This window comes from Dendrobates tinctorius, unplaced genomic scaffold (assembly GCF_039654945.1).
Source record: "Dendrobates tinctorius isolate UK_male_01 unplaced genomic scaffold, ASM3965494v1 ptg000254l, whole genome shotgun sequence".
NCBI lineage: Eukaryota > Metazoa > Chordata > Amphibia > Anura > Dendrobatidae > Dendrobates > Dendrobates tinctorius.
Genome location: NW_027361921.1, coordinates 8,832,318 through 8,857,261, shown reverse-complemented (window position 1 = coordinate 8,857,261; position 24,944 = coordinate 8,832,318). Strand labels below are relative to the sequence as shown.

General features: G+C 41.4%; 1 protein-coding gene across 8 annotated transcripts in view; it reads left to right on the top strand.

Annotated features, from left to right (window-relative positions):
* The window catches only part of TNRC18 (trinucleotide repeat containing 18), a 753,175-nt gene that overhangs the window by 663,110 nt on the left and 65,121 nt on the right, over positions 1-24,944 (top strand). For 7 of the 8 annotated variants that reach the window (XM_073558135.1, XM_073558139.1, XM_073558141.1 and 4 more), the window contains 3 exons: positions 6,744-6,860; positions 11,348-11,512; positions 12,685-13,910. In XM_073558135.1, coding sequence (XP_073414236.1) covers positions 6,744-6,860; positions 11,348-11,512; positions 12,685-13,910 — 1,508 coding nt within the window. The remainder of the gene's footprint in view (positions 1-6,743; positions 6,861-11,347; positions 11,513-12,684; positions 13,911-24,944) is intronic. The other variant, XM_073558136.1, reaches the window with a different exon arrangement.

Genomic DNA, 24,944 nt, shown 5'->3' with positions numbered 1-24,944 from the left:
TTAGTAAGCTGTGCCACGTGATTGCTCTGCACAAGAAGAGTTGCTGGAAGCTGGCACCAACGAGATTCTACAAGGGCTCGCTGGAGGAGGGTGAGTAGGATGTTTTCTGGAAGCCGGCGGCTGCAGTTGTCACTGTGCGCGCTATAAGAGAAATGAATAATCATTTCTCTTCTTCAGCAGACACAGACTTTAGCCACAGCCTCCGTCTTCTGCTTCTGTGACCCACAGCTCCCCCTCCCCCGCCAGCTTTCTGGGACAATGACTTGGACTTGTGTATAATCCAATGGGGCGTGTTCAGCTTGAAAAAAGTGATGAAAAAACTCGGCTTATACACTAGTATATACGGTACATTTTTACCCCCAAAGTTTTGTTTTAGCCCCAGATTTTACATTTTCACACTAGTAAATAAGTAAAACTGGCAACACTATTTCTGTTGAATGTAGCAATACCCCATATGTGGCTGCACAGTACTGTGTAGCGACATGGCAAGGCTCTGGAGGTAAGGAGCTGTAGAATAATTTGCGGACTCCATATACAGAGTACCTAAGTGCGAGAAGAGCAGAATCCACCTGCAAGTGACCCCATTTTAGAAATGTCACCCCTATGTACTGGTGTAGTGGCAATTTTGACTACATTGTTGTGTTCTAGAAAGAAGTAGCAGTGGATGCTGTCGAGTGAAAATTATAAATATGCCATTGTAGTGCCCGTAAAACTCTTAGGAATAAAATCTTTGGATTAAAGTGCGCTGCCAGACAAATATTCAGATTCCAATTATGTAGATGAATTAATCTCTTTATTCCCAACGCGTTTCGAAGTCCATACTTCTTCCTCAGGGGATGACATATACACATACACAGAGCTGTCTCCAGCTTTATACACTCACATTTTCAAAATTGGCGCCAATGATAACATGTGATGCACCGCAAAGGTCAAAGTTCAGAGAAGATCAAATGTCATGAAAATGTCACATTAATTCATCTATATTTGATAAAACCAATTGTTCTTATTTTTATTTTACAGAAAAAATGACTTTTATTAAAACCATAATAGAAAAAAATGGAGAGAGAAGATAAAAAAAGAGCGAACTCCCGTCGCATAAAAACCAAAGTCCAGCGCTCACACCATTACACCAGACAAGATTATCTCCGGATGAAGAGAAAGAGCAAATCAAGATAAAATGTTTCCGTGGGATCTTGAATAATGAATATATATATATATATATATATATATCAATATAGATAAAATCATAAAATGTAATAAAGATATATTAATAAAAATGTATTGATGACAATAAAATTCTTTTTAAAAAAATTTTTTTTTAAATTGTCTAACGGATTAATTTTATCAAAAAAATCAAAAGGACAAGTGGCTCTCGTTTAAGTAGCAGGACCCACAAGGAGTTGGTTCAACAGGAGAGACCTAGATCGACACCCGTGAAATAAATTGAAAAGGAGTGAAGAAACAATTGGTATTCTCAATAAAAATGCAACATAAAATTTACACATATTAATCATACAATTAATATACACAAAACTATTAATAAAATTAAGGTTAAAATTCTATGCATTTAATACAGTACACCGCAATTAAAAAATTATTTCATAAGAGAAACTATATAAAGAAACTGCATGAACATAATACAAGGTGATAGTAATAAATTGTTTAAAACGAAAAATATCTCAAAGGAAAACTTCTGAGATTTCATTTAACCCATTAGGTTTCAAGGTGTTCAATCTATAGATCCAGAAAATCTCCTTTCTGTTTAATTTCCCTATTCTATCTGGATGATTACTGGGAATATGCTCAATTGGGCTAATCTTTAATTCACATGGATTTTTATTATGTTTTAAAGAAAAATGTCTGGACAACCCATGTTGCAAGAAGCCTCTTTTGATATTGTATCTATGTCAATTCATTCTAAGATGTAATGGCTGTGTGGTCCTGTTGAACCAACTCAATTTATTTCACGGGTGTCGATCTAGGTCTCTCCTGTTGAACCAACTCCTTGTGGGTCCTGCTACTTAAACGAGAGCCACTTGTCCTTTTGATTTTTTTGATAAAATTAATCCGTTAGACATTTTAAAAAAAAAAAAAATTTAAAAAGAATTTTATTGTCATCAATACATTTTTGTTAATATATATATCTTTATTACATTTTATGATTTTATCTATATTTATATATATATATATATATATATATATATATATTCATTATTCAAGATCCCACGGAAACATTTTATCTTGATTTGTTCTTTCTCTTCATCCGGAGATAATCTTGTCTGGTGTAATGGTGTGAGCGCTGGACTTTGGTTTTTATGCGACGGGAGTTCGCTCTTTTTTTATCTTCTCTCTCCATTTTTTTCTATTATAGTTTTAATAAAAGTCATTTTTTCTGTAAAATAAAAATAAGAACAATTGGTTTTATCAAATATAGATGAATTAATGTGACATTTTCATGACATTTGATCTCTGAACTTTGACCTTTGCGGTGCATCACATGTTATCATTGGCGCCAATTTTGAAAAAGTGAGTGTATAAAGCTGGAGACAGCTCTGTGTATGTGTATATGTCATCCCCTGAGGAAGAAGTATGGACTTCGAAACGCGATGGGAATAAAGAGATTAATTCATCTACATGATTGGAATCTGATAATTTGTCTGGCAACGCACTTAAATCCAAAGATTTTATTCCTAAGAGTTTTATGTGTCGGTCACTGGTGGACAGTTGGATGTGCAGCAGGCTGACATACTAATCCTATATGCTTTGCTCTCTCCTGGAAAGGGTGAGTATATTTCTTTATTAAACCCTGTAAGTCACCCGGATAAGACCCTATTGCGCTCTTGCTTTACCTATAGCTTGGACAAAATTGTAGTGCCCGTGCATTACAGTGCCCAATATGTTGTTATGCCCAGCTCGTGCTTCTGGAGACATGGACCCCTTAAACTTGTCTGGCTTTCATCTTTACAGAAATCCTAAATGTGGTTTAGGCACACTATGAGGCATATTTTGAGGGCTATAATTTTTCTGTATTTCTACCGACAGTAATGTTTTTTTGTAGAACGAGTTGATGTTTTTTGATCACTTTCTATGCTGATTTCTGGGAGGCAAAATGAACAAAACCCAGCAATTCAGGAGTTGGGTCAGTACAATTTCTGCAATACCACATTGATATAATTTGTCTTGCTGCTTTTACACAATAAAATTATTTTATAGAAAAAAAATGTTTTTGCATCACTATATTGTGAGAGGTATACCTTTTTTATTTCTTCGCAGACAGAGCTGTATGATGGCTCGGTTTTTTGTGGCACAATATGCTCGTTTTTTGTGGGACATATGCTGTTTTCAGTTATACTATATTTACATTTAATTTTTTGATTGTATATTCCATTTTTTGTTCAATGGTATGACGAAAAGGCATAGATTTTTGCCTCATTTTTTATTTATTTTGTTACGGTGTTGAATGAAGGTGTTAACTATTGTGACAGTTCTATAGGTCAGGTCGTTTTAGACGCAGCAATACCTAATGTGTAATGTTTTTGGTTTTTTTTTACATAAATATGTGTAGAAGTTTTACTGTTTTGTTCTTTTGTGTTTTTTAAAATATTTAAATTTTTTTTACTTTTTTTGTACCTAGTCTCTCTGTGGGACTTAACTTTTTTTTTACTCTTATCTCTGGTATAATGCATTGCAATGCATTATTACTTTCAGTGCTGCACTGACAGAAGCCTCTTAGACCATTCTCTAAGCATGTTCTAACAGGTGTACCACAGCTGGATGATTTTATTGTCGTCATGACGACTTCGGGTTGCCATGGCAATGATTGGGACCTCGTGATGACGTCACAGGGATGTCAATAGCAAGGGAGAGCTCTCTTCCTTTCCGAGCTTTTTAAATGCTGTGATTGATATTCATTGCTACATTTCCCGGGGCAGTGAGGGCATCGCTCCTCGAGGTCACAGCCAGGTCTCTGCTTTAATTTTAGCAGAGCTTGCGGTGGTCACGCTGGCTCATCTTCTGTGCCCCGCGTGATCATCATGATGTAACCATACGTTAAAGGTCAGGAAAACATATCTGACCATTACATGTGGGTATGTCCAAGGCCGTAAAGGGGTTAAGCGACGAAGGGTAGCTAGGATACATTTCTGTAGAAAGTTACGTAAACCAATTTAGTGAGTAAATTAAACTTACACGATCAGTAATTGCTGCGGGATGGATGCTGCGTCCAGATGTTACAGCATAGTGGATTGGGTTTGATGAAATCCCATGTCCACTATGCATCCAGAGATGCCTGCGGCTCACCTGCGGAGACAGATGTGGGGCGCATCTTTCCAGATCGTAGCATGTCTATTTCTCTTGCGGACACGCGAGTCTACCGTATAACTGAAAAAGGTCCCCCAAGAAAAACCAATATAAAGCCACCAATAAACCAAAATCACTGACTTTGGTGGGCAAAACAATATTCCTAAAATATACCGTAACTTTTAATGATATTAAACTAAAAACCTAAGTGATCACCATGTTGTGTCTATCCACATTTTGATTTCCATAGTGGATATTAATATTAGACAAGACACTGGAATAAGATAGAGTGGGTGACAAATAAACCAAGATTTTTTTGTGGAATAACTCCAGTGAAGTATTCCCACTAAGTGGACTCATGCATCCTACTAAGGAAAATGAGGTATAAATGTAGATTGTATTGCATTAAGCCCAATTACCCCTTTAATATTTACTTAATAAAGGGTACATGATGATTGTATTGCACGGGATCTATTTATAGTCCTTATTAAATACAATCCATATTCCCACTGGAAGTAATCAATCCCACTAAGGAAAAAGAGATATAAATATAAATTTTATTGCACAAAGCCCAATTACCCCTTAAATAAGTGGATTGGCCGATGGACGTTTGCGTCAGAACAGGGGCCGGAGTATTAAAACATAGGCAGGTCAGAGCTACCACTGGCTGGGAGATCAGTGCAAAGAATGATTTGTTTTGTTAGGGAAAATGACATGGAGTAAAAATAAAAAGAGAGGGGGAGGCACTCGCTTGTGTGAAGCTGGGTAAATAAGTAGATTGTTAGGTGCCCTCTCCCCTGGGAGCATTTTACTATGAGTACAACACCATAGACGGTATGTGAAACAAATCCTCCTTGTCCACCTATCGCTCCAAACAGCCAGATCCAAGTCCACCAGAAGAAAAAAATGAGAATATAGAAATCAAATTATGCAAACTGAAGTAGTGTCTGTGGGCACCTGCAGAGGTTCCTATGGAGAATCACGTTGTTATTGAATGAACAGAACATTGTCATTTATTGCAGCATTCCATGATAAAGTTTTGCCGTACCTATCTGATGATTATTCAATCATCTGCATGAACCCGGACACGTGGCGCTCACAGAGACTACCTCAGTTTGCAATGTTGGCTAGGAAAAAGCAGAAGAGAAGCATATAACTATCCTAAGGCTGAGTTCACACGTGGCGTTTTTTTCGCGTTTCCGCGGCGGTTTTAACCGCACGATTTTGCCGCGAAAAATAAGCATCCCATGCATTCCTATGGGATTCCGCAATGCTGTGCTAATGCTGCGGTTTTTACCGCGGCGGAATCGCTTTGCGGTAAAAACCGCAGCATGCTCATTAATTTGCGGAATCGCGGCGATCCCGCACCCATAGGAATGCATTGTTCCGCTTACTTCCCGCATGTGGCTGTGCACACCATGCGGAAAGTAAGCAGAACAATTGCGGATGGTACCCACGGTCCGGAGGAGAGGAGACTGTCCTCCGGGCTTTGGGTACCATATCCCTGTAAAAAAAAGAATTTAAAAATAAAAAATATTGTTATTCTCACCCTCCGACGTCCCGCGCAGTCTTCCCGCTTCTCTTCACGCTCTCGTTCCCAGTAGTGCTTTGCGAAAATGCCCGCGATGGCGTCCGTTCTCGCGGGATCGCGAAGTCTCGCGGTCATTCGCGCGACGTCATCGCGAATTACCGCGAGACATCGCGATCCCGCGAGAACGGACGTCATCGCGGGCATTTTCGCAAAGGATTACTGGGAACGGCTGCGCGGGACGTCGGAAGGTAAGAATAAAACCATTTTTTATTTTTTTTTACATTCTATCTTTTACTACTGATGCCGCATAGGCGGCCTCAGTAGTAAAAAGTTGGTCCCACTCGTCAAACACTATGTTTGACGAGTGTGACCAACCTGTCAATCAGTTCTCCAAGCGATGCTACAGATCGCTTGGAAAACGCTAGCATTTTGCAAGCTAAATACGCTTGCAAAATGCTAGTTTTTCCGCGGGAAAATCTCGGGAATTTAAAATGCGATTTTCCCGCGGACTGGAATTCCGAAATTCTCGCGGTAATTTCCGCGAGAGTTCCGGTACGTGTGCACTTAGCCTAAATGTGGTGAAAGGAATAGAAAGGGGAAAAAAACATTGTGGGGGTTTTATATTACAATCCAGCACACATTTGCTTATTAAAACAAATTGACAAGATGCAACAACAGCTCAAGTAGGAGTTGTATGGCACAGCAAAAAGTAAGTTAGTGTCGCAACAAGAGTAGTAATCGGTAATGACTGCTTCACAACAGGTGACCACATCTGGGAAGTGCATCTATTTCATCTTGTAGGTCACATTAGTTAGTACATAATTTTAAGATTGAATTTGCATAAGCAAGATTTTATATAAAAAAGAAATAAATACATTTAAAAAAAATTATTACCAAGTTTTGTATTTTCTAGGAAATTTAAACCAGGATGAAGATACCGATCTCGTGTCTGTAGAATTTGACGATGGTGATACAGGGCGAATTCCACTCTCTCATATCAGGCTGTTACCTCCAGATTATAAATTACAGTGTAAGTAATCCCAGTCGCTTGTCAGAATGGTTATTTTTAACATTTGTCATTCAATTTACCATCCAAAATGTGTCTGTCAACCGAAACGTTACAAACCACTAACAAGTGAAGTAATTATAGGGGCTGAGCAGTTCCAGCTGCCTCTAGCACCAAGAACAACTGATGGACAGACGTAGATGACTGATCCTAAGGTTAGGCTATTAATGTTAAGGTCCTGGACAAACACTTTAACCCCTTAACCCCCAAGGGTGGTTTGCACGTTCATGACGGGCCAATTTTTACAATTCTGACCACTGTCCCTTTATGAGGTAATAACTCTGAAACGCTTCCATGGATCCCGGTGATTCTGACATTGTTTTCTCGTGACATATTGTACTTCATGTTAGTGGTAAAATTTAATTCAAATAACTTGCGTTTATTTGTGAAAAAAATGGAAATTTGGCGAACATTTTGAAAATTTCGCAATTTTCCAAATTTGAATTTTTATGCCCTTAAATCACAGACATATGGCACACAGAAAACTTAATACATAACATTTCACATATGTTTACTTTACATCAGCACAATATTGGAACCAAAATTTTTTTTAGTTAGGAAGTTATAAGGGTTAAAAGTTGACCAGCGATTTCTCATTTTTGCAACACCATTTTATTTTTACGGACCACATCACATTTGAAGTCACTTTGAGGGATCTATATGATAGAAAATACCCCAAAGTGACACCATTCTAGAAACTGCACCCTTCAAGGTGCTCAAAACCATATTCAAGAAGTTTATTAACCCTTCAGGTGCTTCACAGAAATTTTTTGAATGTTTAAAAAAAATGAACATTTAACTTTTTTTCACAAAAAAATTAATTGAGGTCCAATTTTTTTCATTTTACCAAGGGTAACAGGAGAAATTGGACTGCAAAAGTTATTGTGCAATTTGTCCTGAGTACGCTGATACCTGATATGTGGGGGGGACCTCTGTTTCGGCGCATGGCAGAGCTCAGAAGGGTAGGAGCGCCGTTTGATTTTTTCAATGCAAAACTGGCTGGAATTCAGATCGGACGTCATGTGACGTTTGGCGAGCCCCTGACATACCTAAACAGTGGAAACCCCCCACAAGTAACCCCATTTTGGAAACTAGACCCCCAAGGAACTTATCAAGATATGTGGTGAGAACTTTGAACCCACAAGGGCTTCACAGCCGTACAATTAAAAAATCATATTTTTTCCACAAAAATGATATTTTCACCCTCAATTTTTACTTTTCCAAGGGTAACAGGACCCCAAAAGTTATTGTGCAAGTTATCCTGAGTACGCTGATACCCCATATGTGGGGGTAAACCACCATTTGGGCGCATGGCAGAGCTCGTAAGGGAAGCAGCGCCATTTGACTTTTTTGCTGGGATTGGACGCCATGCCGCATTTGGAAAGCCCCTGAATGTGCCTAAACAGTGGAAACCCCCCAAAAATGACACCATTTTGGAAAGTAGAACCCCCAAGGAAATTATCTAGATGTGTGGTGAGCACTTTGAACCCCCAAGGGCTTCACAGAAGTTTATAACGCCCGGGCGTGAAAATAAAAAAATCATATTTTTCCTCAAACATGATCTTTTAGTCCCCAATTTTTTTATTTTCCCAATGGTAACAGGAGAAATTGGACCCCAAAAGTTGTTGTCCAATTTGTCCTGAGTATGCTGATACCCCATATGTGGGAGAAAACTACTGTATGGGCACACGCCAGGGCTCGGAAGGGAAGTAGTGACGTTTTGGAATGCAGACTTTGATGGAATGGTCTGCGGGTGTCATGTTGCCTTTGGAGAGCCCCTGATGTACCTAAACAGTGGAAACCCCCCACAAGTTACCACATTTTGGAAACTAGACCCCCTAAGGAACATATCTAGATGTGTGGTGAGCACTTTGAACCCCCCAGTGCTTCACAGAAGTTTATAACGCCCGAGCGTGAAAATAAAAAAAATCATATTTTTTCCACAAACATGATCTTTTAGTCCCCAATTTTTTTATTTTCCCAAGAGTAACAGAAGAAATTGGACCCCAAAAGTTTTTCTCCAATTTGTCCTGAGTACGCTGATATATGTGGGGGTAAAACACTGTTTGGGCACATGGCAGAGCTTGGAAGGGAAGGAGCACCATTTGACTTTTTCAACGCAGAATTGGCTGGAATTGAGATCAGACGCCATGTTGCGTTTGGAGAGCCCCTGATGTGCCCAAACAGTGGAAACCCCCCAATTCTAACCCCAACACACCCCTAATCCTAATCTCAGCCCTAACCCTAATGGGAAAATGGAAATAAATACATTTTTTTAATTTTATTATTTTTCCCTAACTAATGGGGTGATAAAGGGGGGTTTGATTGACTATTTATAGCAGGTTTTTATATTTGGCAGATGTCATACGCTAAAAGACGCTTTTTATTGTAAAAATAGTTTTTTTTGAGAGCTATATTTTTTTTCCATATTTTGACCCACAGAGTCATGTGAGGTCTTATTTTTTGCTGGACGAGTTGACGTTTTTATTGGTACCATTTTTGGGCATGTGACACTTTTTGATCGCTTTTTATTCCGATTTTTGGGACCCAGAATGAACAAAATCCAGCATTTCAAGAATTTCTTTTGGGGGGGTGCGTTTACACCGTTCCGCGTGCGGTAAAATTGTTAAGGCAGTTTTATTCTTCGGGTCAGTACGATTACAGCGATACCTCATTTATGTCTTTTTTATGTTTTGGCCCTTTTATGCAATGAAAACAATTTTATATAAAAAATAATTATTTTTGCATCGCTTTATTCTGCGAGCTATAACTTTTTTATTTTTTAGCTGATGACGCTGTGTGGCAGCTCGTTTTTTGCGGGACAAGATGACGTTTTCAGCGGTACCATGGTTATTTATATCCGTCTTTTTGATCGCTCGTTATTTCACTTTTTGTTCGGCAGTATGATGATAAAGCTTTATTTTTTGGTTTGTTTTTTATTTTTATTTTTTAAGGGATTCGCTAAGGGGGTTAACTAATGGGACAGTTTTATAGGGCGGGTCATTGCGGACGCGGCGATACCAAATGTGTGTACTGTTATTGTTTTGGTTTTTTTTATTTCCAAAAAATGAATTTATTAGGGAATATTTTTTTTTTAAATTTATTTAGCGATTTTTTTTATAAATTATTTTTACACTTTTTTTTTAACTATATTACAATGTCAGCGATCTGTCACAGGTAGTGCAGAAGGCTTCCTCGTCCCTGCGCTTTGCAGGCACTGAGGAAACCGGCTCCCTGCAGGCCCCCGAAGGTCCCCGCTGCCATTTTGGATCTGGGGACCTGCAGGGAAGGAGGCCCCCGCAGCAGCGCTGCACATTGCGCTGCTGTGGGGGTCTCAGGGAAGCACGGAGGGAGCCCCCCTCCCTGCCGATGCTTCCCTAAACCCCCGGTATACTGCGATCGTGTTTGATCACAGTGTGCCAGGAGTTAACTTGTCGGGGGCGGTCCGTGACCGCCCCTGACACATAGTGCCGGGTGTCAGCTGTGATAATCAGCTGACACCCGGCCGCCATCAGCGGCGCTCACCACGTGGGCGCCGCTGATCGCTATGACGTACTATCCCGTCCCTGGGAATTAAGTCCCAGGGCACATGGACGGTATAGTACGTCATTTGGCAGAAAGGGGTTAATTAATGACGCTGTGGTTTAAGTACCCTTAACAACCGCCATTAAAAGGCGTATCGGTGGTCGTTAAGGGGTTAAACTGAACCTGTCAGCAGGATTTTGCTAAGTAAATTACAGACACTGTAAGGTTGGTGCTGTTATACTGATTAAAATTATACCTGGATTGATTAAATCCGTCTTGTGGTTGTTTAATCTGTATTTGTAGTTTTCAGTTAATAAGATTCTCGTGCTCGGGGACGGCTTGTGGGCGGGGCTTTATGTGTTGCTCTGCTTACATATTCATCTGTATGAGCCTATGGAAGGTCACTGATCCTTCACTAACCTGCCCTCTCTTTTACATGCTGCATATACTAGTGTTGGCATTCAAAAACAAAATTTAACTTCAGCAAAATGGCTACTGCTCAAGCACAGCTACAGCCAAATTTTTTTTCCCTGCAACAAAATTGCGCCATTGGCGGCAATTGATGCTACTGCTTACGCTCCGGCGCCATTTTGCTGAAGTAAATTTTTTTTTTTTCAAAGCCAGCACTATTATATGCTGTATGTAAAATAGAGGGCAGATCAGTAAAGGACCTGCTTTGCTTCAAAATTCACCATATTGCAAGCTGATCAATCATCTTTCGGTTTTATTAGAAAAACAAGTAACATAAAGGATCTGCTACCGATGTCTTGGTGTCAGATACAACAGGACACCTTCACATATTTTGTGAACTCTATGCCAGGATGGATCAGAGCTGCTTTAGCAACATGAGGTCATGTGGTTTTAATGGTATGGGTGACTGGTGTAAATATTACAAAATTATACCGTTTGTTTGTCTTTTTTTTCAGGTGCAGAACCATCACCAGCTCTCTTGGTACCTAGTGCAAAAAGAAAAATTCGTAAGCCGAGCAAGGAAAAAAATTATGTAAAGGAAGACAGTAAAATTGTTTCTGAAGATATTCTAGTAAATCGAAAACCTAGGGGGCGTAAACCAAGCATCAAGCAAATTTTAGGTAAATTCCATTAATTTCTAGTATTAACTTTAAATAGGTTGTCTCATGTTATTAAATGGATACAGTTGCAAAGTGTTTGCAAAAACAAGCAACTTTGCAATTTACCCCTTATTAATAGTTCTCTCCATTCTCAAAAACTGAGAGAGGTGTATCATAGGTGGCCAGTTTCCTTGGAAAAGAGCAATGCAACTGCATGGTCAATGCTTTAGACCCTGCAACTGCGTCAGTGTCCCTGCACTTCTCCCATGCTGCAAAGTCAGAGCTGCCTCTCCTTGCAGCAAAGGAGAGCACACAGCACAGACCAGTGATTTCACCATACCGCTGGTGTCAACTCTCAATCTTTAGAAGCACGCCGCTGCAGGCAAGACTTGAGGCGAGGCAACGGTGTGGTTCTGAAGAAGTACGATACAACGGTTTTATAGAATTTTGAATATTTTAATCGGCTATTAAAAATAATTTTGCATTACTTACATCCCCCTTTTTCATAAATGCCCCTTCAGAGCCAGTTCCGGAATGCTTAATAGACTGCAGTGGAGACATAATTACTACAGAACAGAGACCGCTGCAGCCAATCTCTGGGCCCAGCAGCCTGTGCTGTTCGCATTGGAATTTAAAAATAAATATGTAAAAACTCCCTTAAAGTTCATTTGAATTAATAGATCTTGGAATAATAATTTCCACAATTAGATGTGTTTATATTTTTTTTCCGGCACTGAGGTAGGGGAGGAAGCAAAACAGTATACAGACATTACAGCATGGAATCACAGATGATTCTTTATTTGAGGTAAAATATTGTTTAAAAACAGGCAGGGAAATGTTTTATCTCAAAAACAGAGTCAGCTGTGATGTCTGTACTCTCTGTTGCTTCCTCTCCAGGAGCTGTGGTATGATCAGACCATGTTCCTGCTCGGTCAGACACAGCCATTACACAGTACACAGTACGGGCACATTTATAAGATTATCTCAGCACAGGAACATTTTATGTAAATGCATTTAATTGTGGAAATAATTATTATGAACTTTGTTTGTGGGAAAACCCCTTTAAGCTATGTTTATTGCTATGTTTAATGTATACATTTTTATGCTTTATGGTAACACAAGCTTGTGTGTGTATAATAGAATAAAACCTAAAAATAAATTTGTACACACATAGCAAAATTTTTTTTTTCCAGAAGTATCCATCAAAGAAAATTCAAGTGATGACACCTTAGAGACAAATAAGGCAATAAATGAAGACAAAGTAAATGTGACATATGCAAATGCAAAAATAGATCAAGAAAGTATACAAATTAATTTGGAGACATCTACGTCAGCGAATGATAAAAAGCAGCACCAAAAAATGAAAATTGCAAAAAACTTTAATCCTAATGCTACTTTCAGTAATGTAGACTGTGAGGATCTGTACTGTGAACCAGGTGGAAATGGAATCAATCAAACAATCTTAAAAGGGAAAATAAATTCAAAAAGGAGACGGAAACAAGAAAGAAAAAAGGCGTCTACCACTATGGAAAGCAATAATGATGGGCAGCTGTTAATAAAATTAGACCATGAAGGAGTTATGTCCCCAAAGACTAAGAAAACTAAAGAGGCTATGCTGAGACTTGAACATTCTAACAATGTAGTAAGAAATGTTCGCAAAAAAGTGACTGATGGAATTTACTCTAATGTAGGTTCCAACAAGCAGAAAGAGAAACATTCTGGATTAAAGTCTCAGACTAGAGAAAAATGTTATGTTTCCAAGGGGATTAAACTCACAGGAGATGGCTCCAAAATCATATCTGATGAAAAAAAAGGAAGGAAAAAAAAGGAAGGACAGCTAGAGCCCAGTAACAGCAGCTCAGAGTCCGAGGAAGATGTTAAGAGAAATAAACAGAAGCGAAAAGGACAGCACAGCTCTAAAAATTCGAGATCCTCAATGTCAAAGTCCTCAGTCTCTACCAACAGCAGCTCTTCTTCATCCTCCTCCTCTTCTTCTTCTTCATCATCATCATCATCCTCTTCATCCTCCTCACAGTCTTCATCTTCAACATCTTCCTCTTCTAGTTCCAGTTCTTCCTGTTCGTCATCTTCTTCCTCATCTTTAACAGATGATGCCTCCTCAAGCTGCTCAGAAGATGATGCTGCAAATGCTGCTTCTGCCCAATCAGATAATCAAAAGCACCCATCCAGATATGTAAAACATTGCAGCACATCCAAGCCTATGATGCAGATTAAACAGCAAAAACAAGAACAGCAAAGAGGTAGTAAATGCAAACCAAAAAAGAGAGAAGGCATTCATTTACCTACTACCAAGGAACTAGCCAAAAGGCAAAGATTGCCTTCTGTTGAGAATAGGCCTAAAATTGCTGCATTCCTGCCTGCTCGACAACTTTGGAAGTGGTTTGGTAAACCTACTCAGGTAACTAGTTTATTTGTGTCAAACTTTTCACATTACATTATTTCTGTCCCGAGTTCTTTTTCCCATCTTTGTACCTCCCCCTTACTGAAATGATAATTGCATAGTTTTAACCTTTTCAAGACCGGGGGGATTTTTCATTTTTGTCCTTTTTTCCCTTCCCCTTCTTTCAAGATCCATAACTTTTTATTATGTCATCAATATAACTATATGATGGCTAGTTTTTTTGTGCAATTAGCTGTTTGCAGACCATTTAATTTCACATATAATGTACTGAATATTGGGGTAAAAATACCAGGTGCAGTCAAATGTTGAAAAAATGCAATTACAGCTTTGTTTTTTGAGTTTCATTTTTTATTTTATTGTTCTTCAGCTGATGAGAACCATCAGCTGAAAAAAATTAAACGGCTGTCAGCTTGCTTAAAATGTCCCCGTACCTGGCACATGTGCAGTTCACTTGGGAGAAGGGAAAATGTTTCTGCTCAGCACGTCATCTAATCAGAGCCTCACTAGGAATCTTGCGGTCACGCTCTTTTACTAGCATTTGTGCAGTAAGCAAAGTTACCCCTGCATACGTCATCCCCTCTCACTCCCCGGTGGCGCCTGAGCAGTACGGCGTGCTTACCATGTCGCCCTCCTTCAGTTGCCGGCGCATAAGTCTGCTCAGACATATCAGGGAGCCTGCAAAATCGAATCCCTGATCTGCGCATGTGTCAGCAGTGGAGGAAAGGTTACTAGTAGGGATGCGCGAGTATACTTGTTGCTCGGGTGGTCTCCGAGCATGATGGCGTGCTTGGAGATTTAGTTTCTGTCGCCTCAGCTGCATGATTTGCGACTGCTAGACAGCTTGAATACATGTATGGAATGCCTGTTTGTTAGGGAATTCCCACATGTATTCAGCCTATCTATAAGTTGCAAATCATGCAGCTGAGATGACGAAAACTAAATCTTCAAGCACGCCAAAATACTCGGAGATCACCCGAGCATGCTTGGGGAGACCCGAGCAACGATGCTACTCGCCCATCACTAGCTACTAGTCAACAGGGACGCCGAGTGACCTCGGCCTTTAAAGTACATCTCTAAGGAACAGGGCATCATGCGGCATGTCTATGAATAAGAGTGACAAACCAAACAGGTATATATGTATGAGGTCCATAGTATATCTATTCACAATAGCTGATACCGATGTGTATGTTTTATGATCCAAGGATTTCAAGAGTAATAATAAACTGACTTGCTTTGCTTCAGTGAGTTACCAGTAAGGCTGTGTGCCCACGTTGCGTTTTTTTAAGCGTTTTTGATGCGTTTTTTGGGGTCAAACCGCATCAAAAGCGCTTAAAAAAAGCATCCCATTCATTTTAATGCATATTGGCCTTTTTGTGCCAATGGATGCGTTTTTTTACCGCTAAGGAAACGTTTAGCGGTAGAAAACGCAGCATGTTGATTAATTTCCGCTTAGGTCCGCGTTTTTGGCTATTTCCTATAGCCCAGAAGATGACTGTGGGCACATAGCCTAAAGGTTTATTGTGTTGTCTCAATGTAGATATTAAAGGGAACCTGTCAGCAGGATTATGCATAGTAACCTACGCACAATGTCAGGTCGGCGCTGTTATACTGAATACAATGATATCTCGGCTGATGAAATCTGTCTTATGATTGTTCTTTAAACTTTATTTTCAGTTTTGTGTTAATGATATGCTCGTGCCCTAAAGCGGGGTTGGTGTTTATGGTGCTCTGATTAGATATTCATTATGCAGACTGCTGACAGGTCACTGATCCCCTCACTGACCTGCCTCCTAGTTTACATAATGAATACCTAACTGTTGTGAGTTCATTTTCCCCTCCGTCACTGAGGCCTGGTGAACTCCCTATTCTAGTGAAGGAAGGTAGTGAGCCTGATTATCAGGCACCTGGGACTAATGAAGACGATTGGCTGAGTGGAGTCACTGACTGGATTTAAGGCAGCCTACGCCCTTTCTGCCCTGCGGGTGATTTCTCTGTGGACTCTTGGACACCAGTCTGATTCCTGCTCTCCTAAAGCTAAGTTTTCTGTTTTGCCTTTTGCATCTAAGATTTGTTTTTGTTTTTCTTGCTTTTTGGATTCTGCCACTCCCTGCTGTAGTGTGCAGAGTTCCGTGAGCTCTGTCTTCTGAAAGTACCTGAGTGCTGATTTAGTTTTTGAAGCTTAGTTGCTTCAGGGCCATTTTTATATCAGCTTGTTGGCTTTTGTCTCTGATAGGGTTTTGGCAGATTGCAGACAGCAGCCTTCCTATCCGTTCCTATCTAGGTAGTTTTTGGGCCCCGTCTTTGCTCAGCCTGTCTTTCTGTCTGTGTAAGTGTTTTCATCTTGCTTCACCGTCATTATATGTGGGGGGCTGCCTATTGCTTTGGGGTCTGCTCTGGGGCAGTTAGATTTCCCCTTTCCTTCTTTAGGCCTATGTATCTCTCCGGCTGTGATCGAGGGGTCTAGGTCATCGTAGGAACCCCCCACGGCTACTGCTAGTTGTGTTGATAGGTTCAGGGGTCTGCAATCTGATAGTTGCCAACTTCTCTGGTTTTCAGGACTTAGCTAGCATTTCTGTTTTTGCCTCCTACGGTGACTCAATCATAACACCTAACATACTGAATAAAAAAAAGAAAACACTTCTGCAGGCAGGTGCTGGTTGTGGTACCAGTGCTGCAGCATATTCGCATGGCTACTGTGTACTTAATCCCTTTTGAAAATTTATTTCAGAGACCTGTCAGTATGTGATGGTATTCATTATGTAAACTAGGGGGCAGATCAGTGAGGGGATCAGTGACCTGTCAGCAGTCTGCATTATGAATACCTAATCAGAGCACAACATACATGAACCGGACACGAGCATATCATTAACACAAAACTGAAAATAAAGATTAAGAAACAGCCAAAAGGTGGATTTCATCAACCCAAGGTATCATTTTATTCAGTATAATGGCGCCGACCTGACACTGTGTGTAGGTTACTATGCATAACCCTGCTGACAAGTTCTCTTTAAAGGCTACTTACATGCACACACAGATATAGTGGGAAAAATGAGAACTGTATGCACTGCCAATGTTGTAAGTTTTCCCACCTACAAAGCATGGAGAGGTCTGTAATTTTTATCGTAGTTGTACTTCAACTGTGAGAGACAGAATCTTAAATTAAAAAGCATAAAATCACATTGTAGGATCTATTTTTAAATAATTAACTTGCATTTTATTGCATTAAATAAGTACTTGATCACTTATCAACCAGCAAGAATTCTGTTTCTCACAGAAGCCCTCCTACTCTGCACTAATTACCGCATATACTCATGTATAAGCCGACCCGTGTATAAGCCAACCCCCTTAATTTTGCCACAAAAAACTGGGAAAACTTATTGACTCATGTATAAGCCGAGGGTGGAATCCATAGACTATGCCCCCATATGCTGCTCCATAGTTTATGCCTCCATATGCTGCTCCATAGAATATGCCCCCATATGCTGCTCCATATATTATGCCCCCATATGCGGCTCCATAGATTATGCCCCCATGTTGCTCCATAGATTATGCCCCCATATGCTGCTCCATAGATTATGCCCCCATATGCTTCTCCATAGTTTATGCCCCCATGTTGCTCCATAGATTATGCCCCCATATGCAGCTCCATAGATTATGCCCTCATATGCTGCTCCATAGATTATGCCCCCATATGCTTCTCCATAGTTTATGCAGCTCCATAGATTATTCCCCCATATGCATCTCCATAGATTATGCCCCCATATGCAGCTCCATAGATTATGCCCCCATATGCAGCTCCATAGTTTTTGCCCCCCATATGCTGCTCCATAGAATATGCCCCCATATGCTGCAAAAAATGCCATACTCACCTCTCCTGGGTCCATCGCCGCTGTCTGCCGCTTCTTGTTTCAGTGACTGTTCAGCCAGCAGAGGGGCGGCGCGCTCTAACCACGTCACCGTGCCCCCTGCTGCCTAAACGTCACTGACACAGGATGCAGCAGAGACAGCGGTGAGCAGCGATGGACCGAGGGACAGGTGAATATCGCTATACTCACCCATCCTGCCGTGGTCTCTGCAGCCTCGCTTCTCCATTGTCTCCCTTCCTGTCTTCAGCGGTCATGTGGTACCGCTCATTACACTCATGAATATGCGCATATTCATGAGTGGTAATGAGCTGTACCACGTGACCGCTGAAGACAGGAAGGGAGAGACAGTGGAGAAGCAAGGCTGCAGAGACCGCGGCAGGACAGGTAAGTATGATCTCTGACACCCCCTCCCCCGCCGACCCCCAGGTATATGACCCGTGTATAAGTCGAGAGGGGGACTTTCAGCCCAACAAAATGGGCTGAAAATCTCGGCTTATAAACGAGTATATACGGTACCTGTTTTAATTGCACCTCTTTGAACTCGCTACCTCTATGAAAGACATCTGTCCACACAATCAATCAGGCTCCAAGCTCTCCACCATGGTCAAGACCAAAGCGCTGTCTAATGATACCAGGGACAAAAATTGTAGACCTGCAATAGGCTGGGATGGGCTACAGGATAATAGGCAAGGAGCTTGGAGAGAAGGCAACAAATGTTGGCACAATTATTAGAAAATGGAGGAAGCGCAAGATGACTGTCAATCTTTCTCGGTCTGAGGCTCAGTGCAACATCTTACTACGTGGAGTAAGGGTGATTGATAGCGGTCAGGAATCGGCCCAAAAATACATGGGAGAGCCTGGACAATGACCTGAAGAGAGTAGGGACCAGTGTCTCAAACATTACCGTTAGTAACACACTATGCCGCCATGGATTAAAATCCTGAAGGCCACGCAAGGTCCATTCTGCTCATGTTAGCACATGTCCAGGACCGTTTCAAGTTCGCGAATGACCATCTGGATAATCCAGTGGAGGCATGGGAGAAGGTCATGTGGTCATTTGAGACCAAAGTAGAAATTTTTGGTATCAACCTCAAGACCACCTTTCCAACCATGAAGCATGGTTGGGGAAAACCCATATTTTGGGTGTACATTTCTGCAAAGGGGACAGGACGACTGCACGATATATTGAACAGAGGATGGATGGGTTCATGTATCGTGAGATTTTTTCCAAAAACCTCCTTCCCTCAGGAAGAACATTGAACATGGGTGGTAGCTGGGTTTTCCAGCATGACAGTTACCCAAAGCACACAGCCAGGTCAACTTGCTCTGTAAGAAGCATTTCAAGGTATTGGAGTGGCCTAGCCAGTCTCCATATCTAACCCCCATAGAAAATCTTTGGAGGGAGGGAGGGAAACTCAGGGTTGCTCAGCAACCGCCTCAAAACCTGAAAGACGTGGAGAAGATCTGTATGCAGGAGTGGGCCAAAATCCCTGCTGCATTGTGTGCAAACTTAGTCAAGAACTACAGGAAATGTGTGACCTCTGTAATTGCAAACAAAGATTTCTGTACCAAATATTAAGTTCTTTTTTTCTGTAGCATCAAGTACTTATTTAATGCAATAAAAAGCAAATTAATTATGTAAACAATCATACAATGTGATTTTCTGTTTTTTATTTTTAGATTCTGTCTCTCACAATTGAAGTGTACCTACAATAAAAATGACATACCTCTCCATTTTTTGTAGATGGGAAAACTTGCAAAATCGGCAGTGTTTAAAATGCTTATTTTGCCCACTGTATGTTATTCATTTCAGATTGTAGACCCATATATGCTACAAATGGCAGGATATTTCTTTTCCACGTGCAGTAATTTAGTAAAACACAGAATTTGTACTGATAATTACAGATATATCCCAAATAATTGATAAACGACTCATGATATATACAGAGAAAGACCCCTAATTATTGGTCTATATAAAGTGGCAGTCTTAGAGAAGATAATCAAATAAGTTATGATACTGACTTAAGTACAGTGAAGGAAATAATTATTTGATCCCTTGCTGATATTGTAAGTTTGCTCTCTGACAAAGACATGAACAGTCTATAATTGTAAGGGTAGGTTAATTTTAACATTGAGAGATAGAATATCAAAAATAAAATCCAGAACATCACATTGTATAAATTATATAAATTTATTTGCATTTTACCGTGAGAAATAAGTATTTGATCCCTCTGGCAAACAAGACTTAATACTTGGTGGCAAAACCCTTCTTGGCAAGCACAGCAGTCAGATGTTTTTTGTAGTTGATGATGAGGTTTACACACTTGTCAGGAGGAATTTTGGTCCACTCCTCTTTGCAGATCATCACTAAATCATTAAGATTTTGAGGCTGTCGCTTGGCAATTCGGAGCTTCAACTTCCTCCATAAGTTTTCTATGGGATTACGGTCTGGAGACTTTCTAGGCCACTCCATGACCTTAATGTGCTTCTTTTTGAGCCACTCCTTTGTTGCTTTGGCTGTATGTTTTGGATATATTGTCTTGCTGCAAGAGCCAGCCTCGACCCATTTTTAGCCCCGTCCCGACATGCGTCGTACTAGTACTGCTGTGCAGGAACTGCGTCCCCGCAAACGGACATAAAACAAATTCCAGCTCACCGGTGAAGACATCTTGAGGATCGGAGCACGGAGACGCCGTGTCATGGCGTGAAATAGTTCCAACGAGAAAAGCAGTCCAGCTCCACGATAAAATGAAAAAAATGGATTCTTAATTCACTGAGATATTTACAAATAGAGGATAAAAATATCAGCATAGATAGTGCGAGATATTGCATTATCAACGTGTTTCTGGTGTCCAAGCACCCTTAGTCATGATAACCATGACATGATAACGTGAAGTACAATATGTCACGAGAATCAACTGGATCCGTTGAAGCGTTTCAAAGTTATGACCTCATAAAGTGACAGTGGTCAGAATTGTAAAAATTGGCCCGGTCAGGAAGGTGAAAACAGGCTTCAGGTTGAAGAAGTTAATTAGTCCATGAGCCAAGAGCCAATTTTGACGATATCGGTACCACCCGGAGTGACTAATTCTCTTTGGTGTTTTTAGGTAGATGCATGTCTGTAGTTTATGTTTTGATATGATAGCCCTTGCACATCAGTAGCTTAACCCCTTCAGGCCTATTTGTACCCAAATGCCTAGGCCATTTTTTGTAAATCTGACCTGTCACTTCATGCGGTAATAACTTTGGAACGCTATCACCTACCCACGCCATTCTGAGATTGTTTTCTCGTGACATATTGTACTTCATGGTAGTGCTAATTGTGAGTCAATAGATTTTACCTTTCTGCATAAAAAATTACAAAATACACGAAAATTTGGGAAAAATTCGCTATTTTTGAACTTTGAAATTCTCTACTTTTTACAAAAATGCTGATACCCCCCATAACAGTTATTAGTTTACATTCTCCACATGTCTACTTCACATTGGCATCATTTTGGAAATGAAATTTTATATTTTTCGGATGTGATAAGGCTCATAGTTTTATACGCAATTTTTAAAGTTTACGACTAAATTTCCAAAACCCATTTTTCCAAGGACCAAGTCAGTTTGGACGTCACTTTATGGGTCTTGTATAACAGAACCCACCCATACATTACCCCATTTTGCAAACTACACCCCTCAAGGTGTCCAAAACGGATTTTCAAAACTTTGTTAACCCTTAGGTGTTGCACAGGAATTCAAGCAAAATGACAGTGAAATATCAAAATTTCAATTTTTTGGCAGATATTCCATTGTAATCCAATTTTACCTGCAACCCAGCAAGGGTTAACAGCAAACCCAAACCCAAAATTGGTTACCCCAATTCCGCAGTTTATAGAAACACTCCACATGTACACGTAAACTAAATTATGGGCGCGCAAGAGGGCTCAGCACAGAAGGAGAGCTAGGCGGTTTTTGGGATAATAGATTACACTGGAAGAAATCCAGTGGGCCATGTCGTATTGGAGAGACCCTGAGGTACCCCCAGAGTGGAAACCCCCAAAAGGTTACCGCATTTTGGAAACTACACCCCCTAAGGAATGTTTTAGGGGGTATAGTAACCACTTTGACCCAACAAGCGCTCCATTGGAGTTTCATGCACTTGGTTGAGGAAATTGAAAAGTACGTTTTTTACCGAAAAATGTCGCTTTAGGCCCACATTTTTCATTTTGAAAAGGGGGACCAGGAAAAAGTACACCCCACTTTTTATTCCCCATTGTCTCCCGAACACGGCAATACCACAAGTGTTGTCTAAAACCACAGTATTGGCGCATATGGGAGGGGGAGGGGGGATGTGTAGTGTAGTGTTTTTGTTTTTTTTAACTTTCTTTTACACTTTTTGCCTGCCTGCCCAGACTTGCTGGGACTTGTGGTACCACAAGTTCCAGCGAGTGCAGGCAGGTCCGTCCAGCCTGCACAGTGCAGCGATCGTCCCTGTATGAGACCCTGTGCTGACAGGATCTCATACAGGCAGAGGCGACACTGTGTCGGCCCTGCTACATCGCTGCTATGGCTAGAACGATGTTCTAGCCAATCGCAGCACAGGGGGAGGAGATCAGACACTGACATCCTCCCCCTGGCCTGTGGAGTGACTGGTAAATGCACCAATCGCTCCACAGGCACGAACCCCTGCAGCGAATCACGCCATGTTTTACAAGGCATGCTGCGATTGGCTGGGCTATATAGCCCAGCGAATCACAGTGATTCTAGCTGCAGGGGGTCGGCGCGATGGCCACACACGGCGAGGGGACAAGCTCTGCTGCCGGTAAGTGCGACCATCTACCCCCGATTAGCGGCGGGGACGCTAAAGGGGTTGTGCCGTACTAGTACTGCTCTTGTCCTTTGGTCCAGGACGAGAGAGCAGTACTCGTACGGCGCTCGGTGCCAAGGGTTTTAATGTTTTTCTTTGTGTTTGCAGGTATTTACTGACATATCTAATGGCATGATGGAAGTACCAGCGAGGAAGAAATCACGGATCGACTGTATCATACACTGCTCTAATGATGACAGTGATGATCTGGCATCCCTACAGGATTTGGACTCCTGGAAAACATTGCTTAGGGCTGCAGAGATCAGACAGCATGAATCCGTCCTGGAAGCAGCTAAGGGCCTTGAAGAACGAGAAATACCACACATACAATATCACCGTAAATGTCGTAGTCTCTTTACAATGAAGAAGTCACTGGATTCTATCCTTGCCAAGGGTGTCAATGTCGAAACAGCAAGCGAAATCCCCAGGAGGAGGCTACCGAGGGGTACCCCCAGTGATAGCAGGGTGTATGCCAAAGTATGTATGTTCTGCGAGAAGTCAAGCAAGTATCTCAAAGGAGAAAGAACAAGGGAGCCAATCGTCCAGTGTGTTGAGCTACGAGCAGATGAGACGATCCGTAGAGCAGCGATAAGGAAAGGCACACAGAGAATCCTTGGTTTACTTAGTAGAGACCTTGTTGCTTCAGAGGGGCACTACCACAAGTCGTGCTACAAACTATTCACAAAAGATGATTCCCAAGTGGCCTGTAGGTCTGGTGCAGCAGAAAATCAGGAAGAAAGCAAGGAAGTACGCTACGGAGAGGCAGAGAGAGAAGCCCTTGAGGAACTCTTCTTGTATATAAGGACTGAATTGTTCCCAAACCCAGAAGTACTGCCTATGATAAACCTCACATCTAGGCTTCAGAGATGCATGATGTCCCGTGGTATCATCAAACTGAAACTATCGACAAAGAAACATGTTCGCCGAAAACTTGAAACAGAGTTTGGTGAATCACTCCGCTTTCTCTCCGATGAGAAAGGTAAGCTTCTAGTCTATCCATATAGCCTATCAATGGACGACCTTGCCCGGCAAGCACACAGCATGACAAAAGATCTGCAAGAAGCAAGAGCCGCTAACTCTGGAGATGTCGTAACCAAAGCAGCAATGCAGCTGAGGAATGAGATCAAGAAGCAAGATGTGAGTCAGCCACGGCTTCCCGATACAGATCAGAATGTCGTTCCTGCATTAGTCACTCAATTCCTGCTTACAGGAGATTGTGAGTGCCAAACTCCCTCTGAAAGAGCTCAACGTCTTGCCACATCCTTCGGCAGTGACTTGGTTTTTGCTGTTACCAATGGAAAGACAAAGCCACCCAAGCACGTACTGCTGTCCTTTGCAATTAAGTCTTTGACCGGCAATACAGAACTGGTTCGAACTCTGAATCGTCTTGGCCACTGTGTGTCATATTCAACGGCTGAGGAGATCGATACAGCCCTTTGTATCCAGAAGTTGGAATGTTCAACGGATGACATCCCAATGCCAGCAAATATCTACCCTGGTGTGTTCACAACCTTGGCCTGGGATAACATTGACAGACTTGAGGAGACACTAAGTGGAGCAGGTACATCTCATAGAGTCAATGGCATCGCTGTTCAGTCCAATGTTGCATGCTCTGTGACAAAAGTCCTGCCAGATGTAACCAAGTCGAAGAAAAGAAGCATAATTCCGACAGAATTAATGCTACCAATATACAATGTTGGGCGGGGGGGGAGGGCCACCCAGGATTCAGACTGCGAATGTTAACACTACCGAGGAGGTCCAGGATTCAAAAACCAAGAACCATATCTGGCTTCTGGCTAGAATGTCAGACCATGAGGATCAGACCATTAGCAGTTGGACTGGGTTCAACATCCAAATCCGCAGCGACATTGTAGTGGCCCAGGACACTGTAAGCTACCTGCCCACTATCAATGCTCCTGCAACAGCCATGTCCGCTGTGAATGAAGTCTTGGAGCAAACACATGCCATCATGCAGACCCTGAAGCTTAACAGAATTGTGTGCGTGTTTGATCAAGCACTCTATGCCAAAGCTGCCGAGGTTATCTGGAAACAGGAGAAGTTCAAGAACATTATAATTAGAATGGGTGTCTTCCACACAATCAGTAATCTCCTCTCCATCATAGGTAAGAGATTTCAGGATGCAGGCCTTAGAGATCTGTGTGTTGAATCCGGTGTCATCGCTGAAGGATCAGTGTCTGGAGTGATGGACGGCCGGAGGTACAACAGAGCAGTGAGACTACACAAGCTGGTCTATGAAGCACTTATGAGGCTTGCATGGAAAAACTTCCTTCCATGGCTAGAAGAAAATCATGC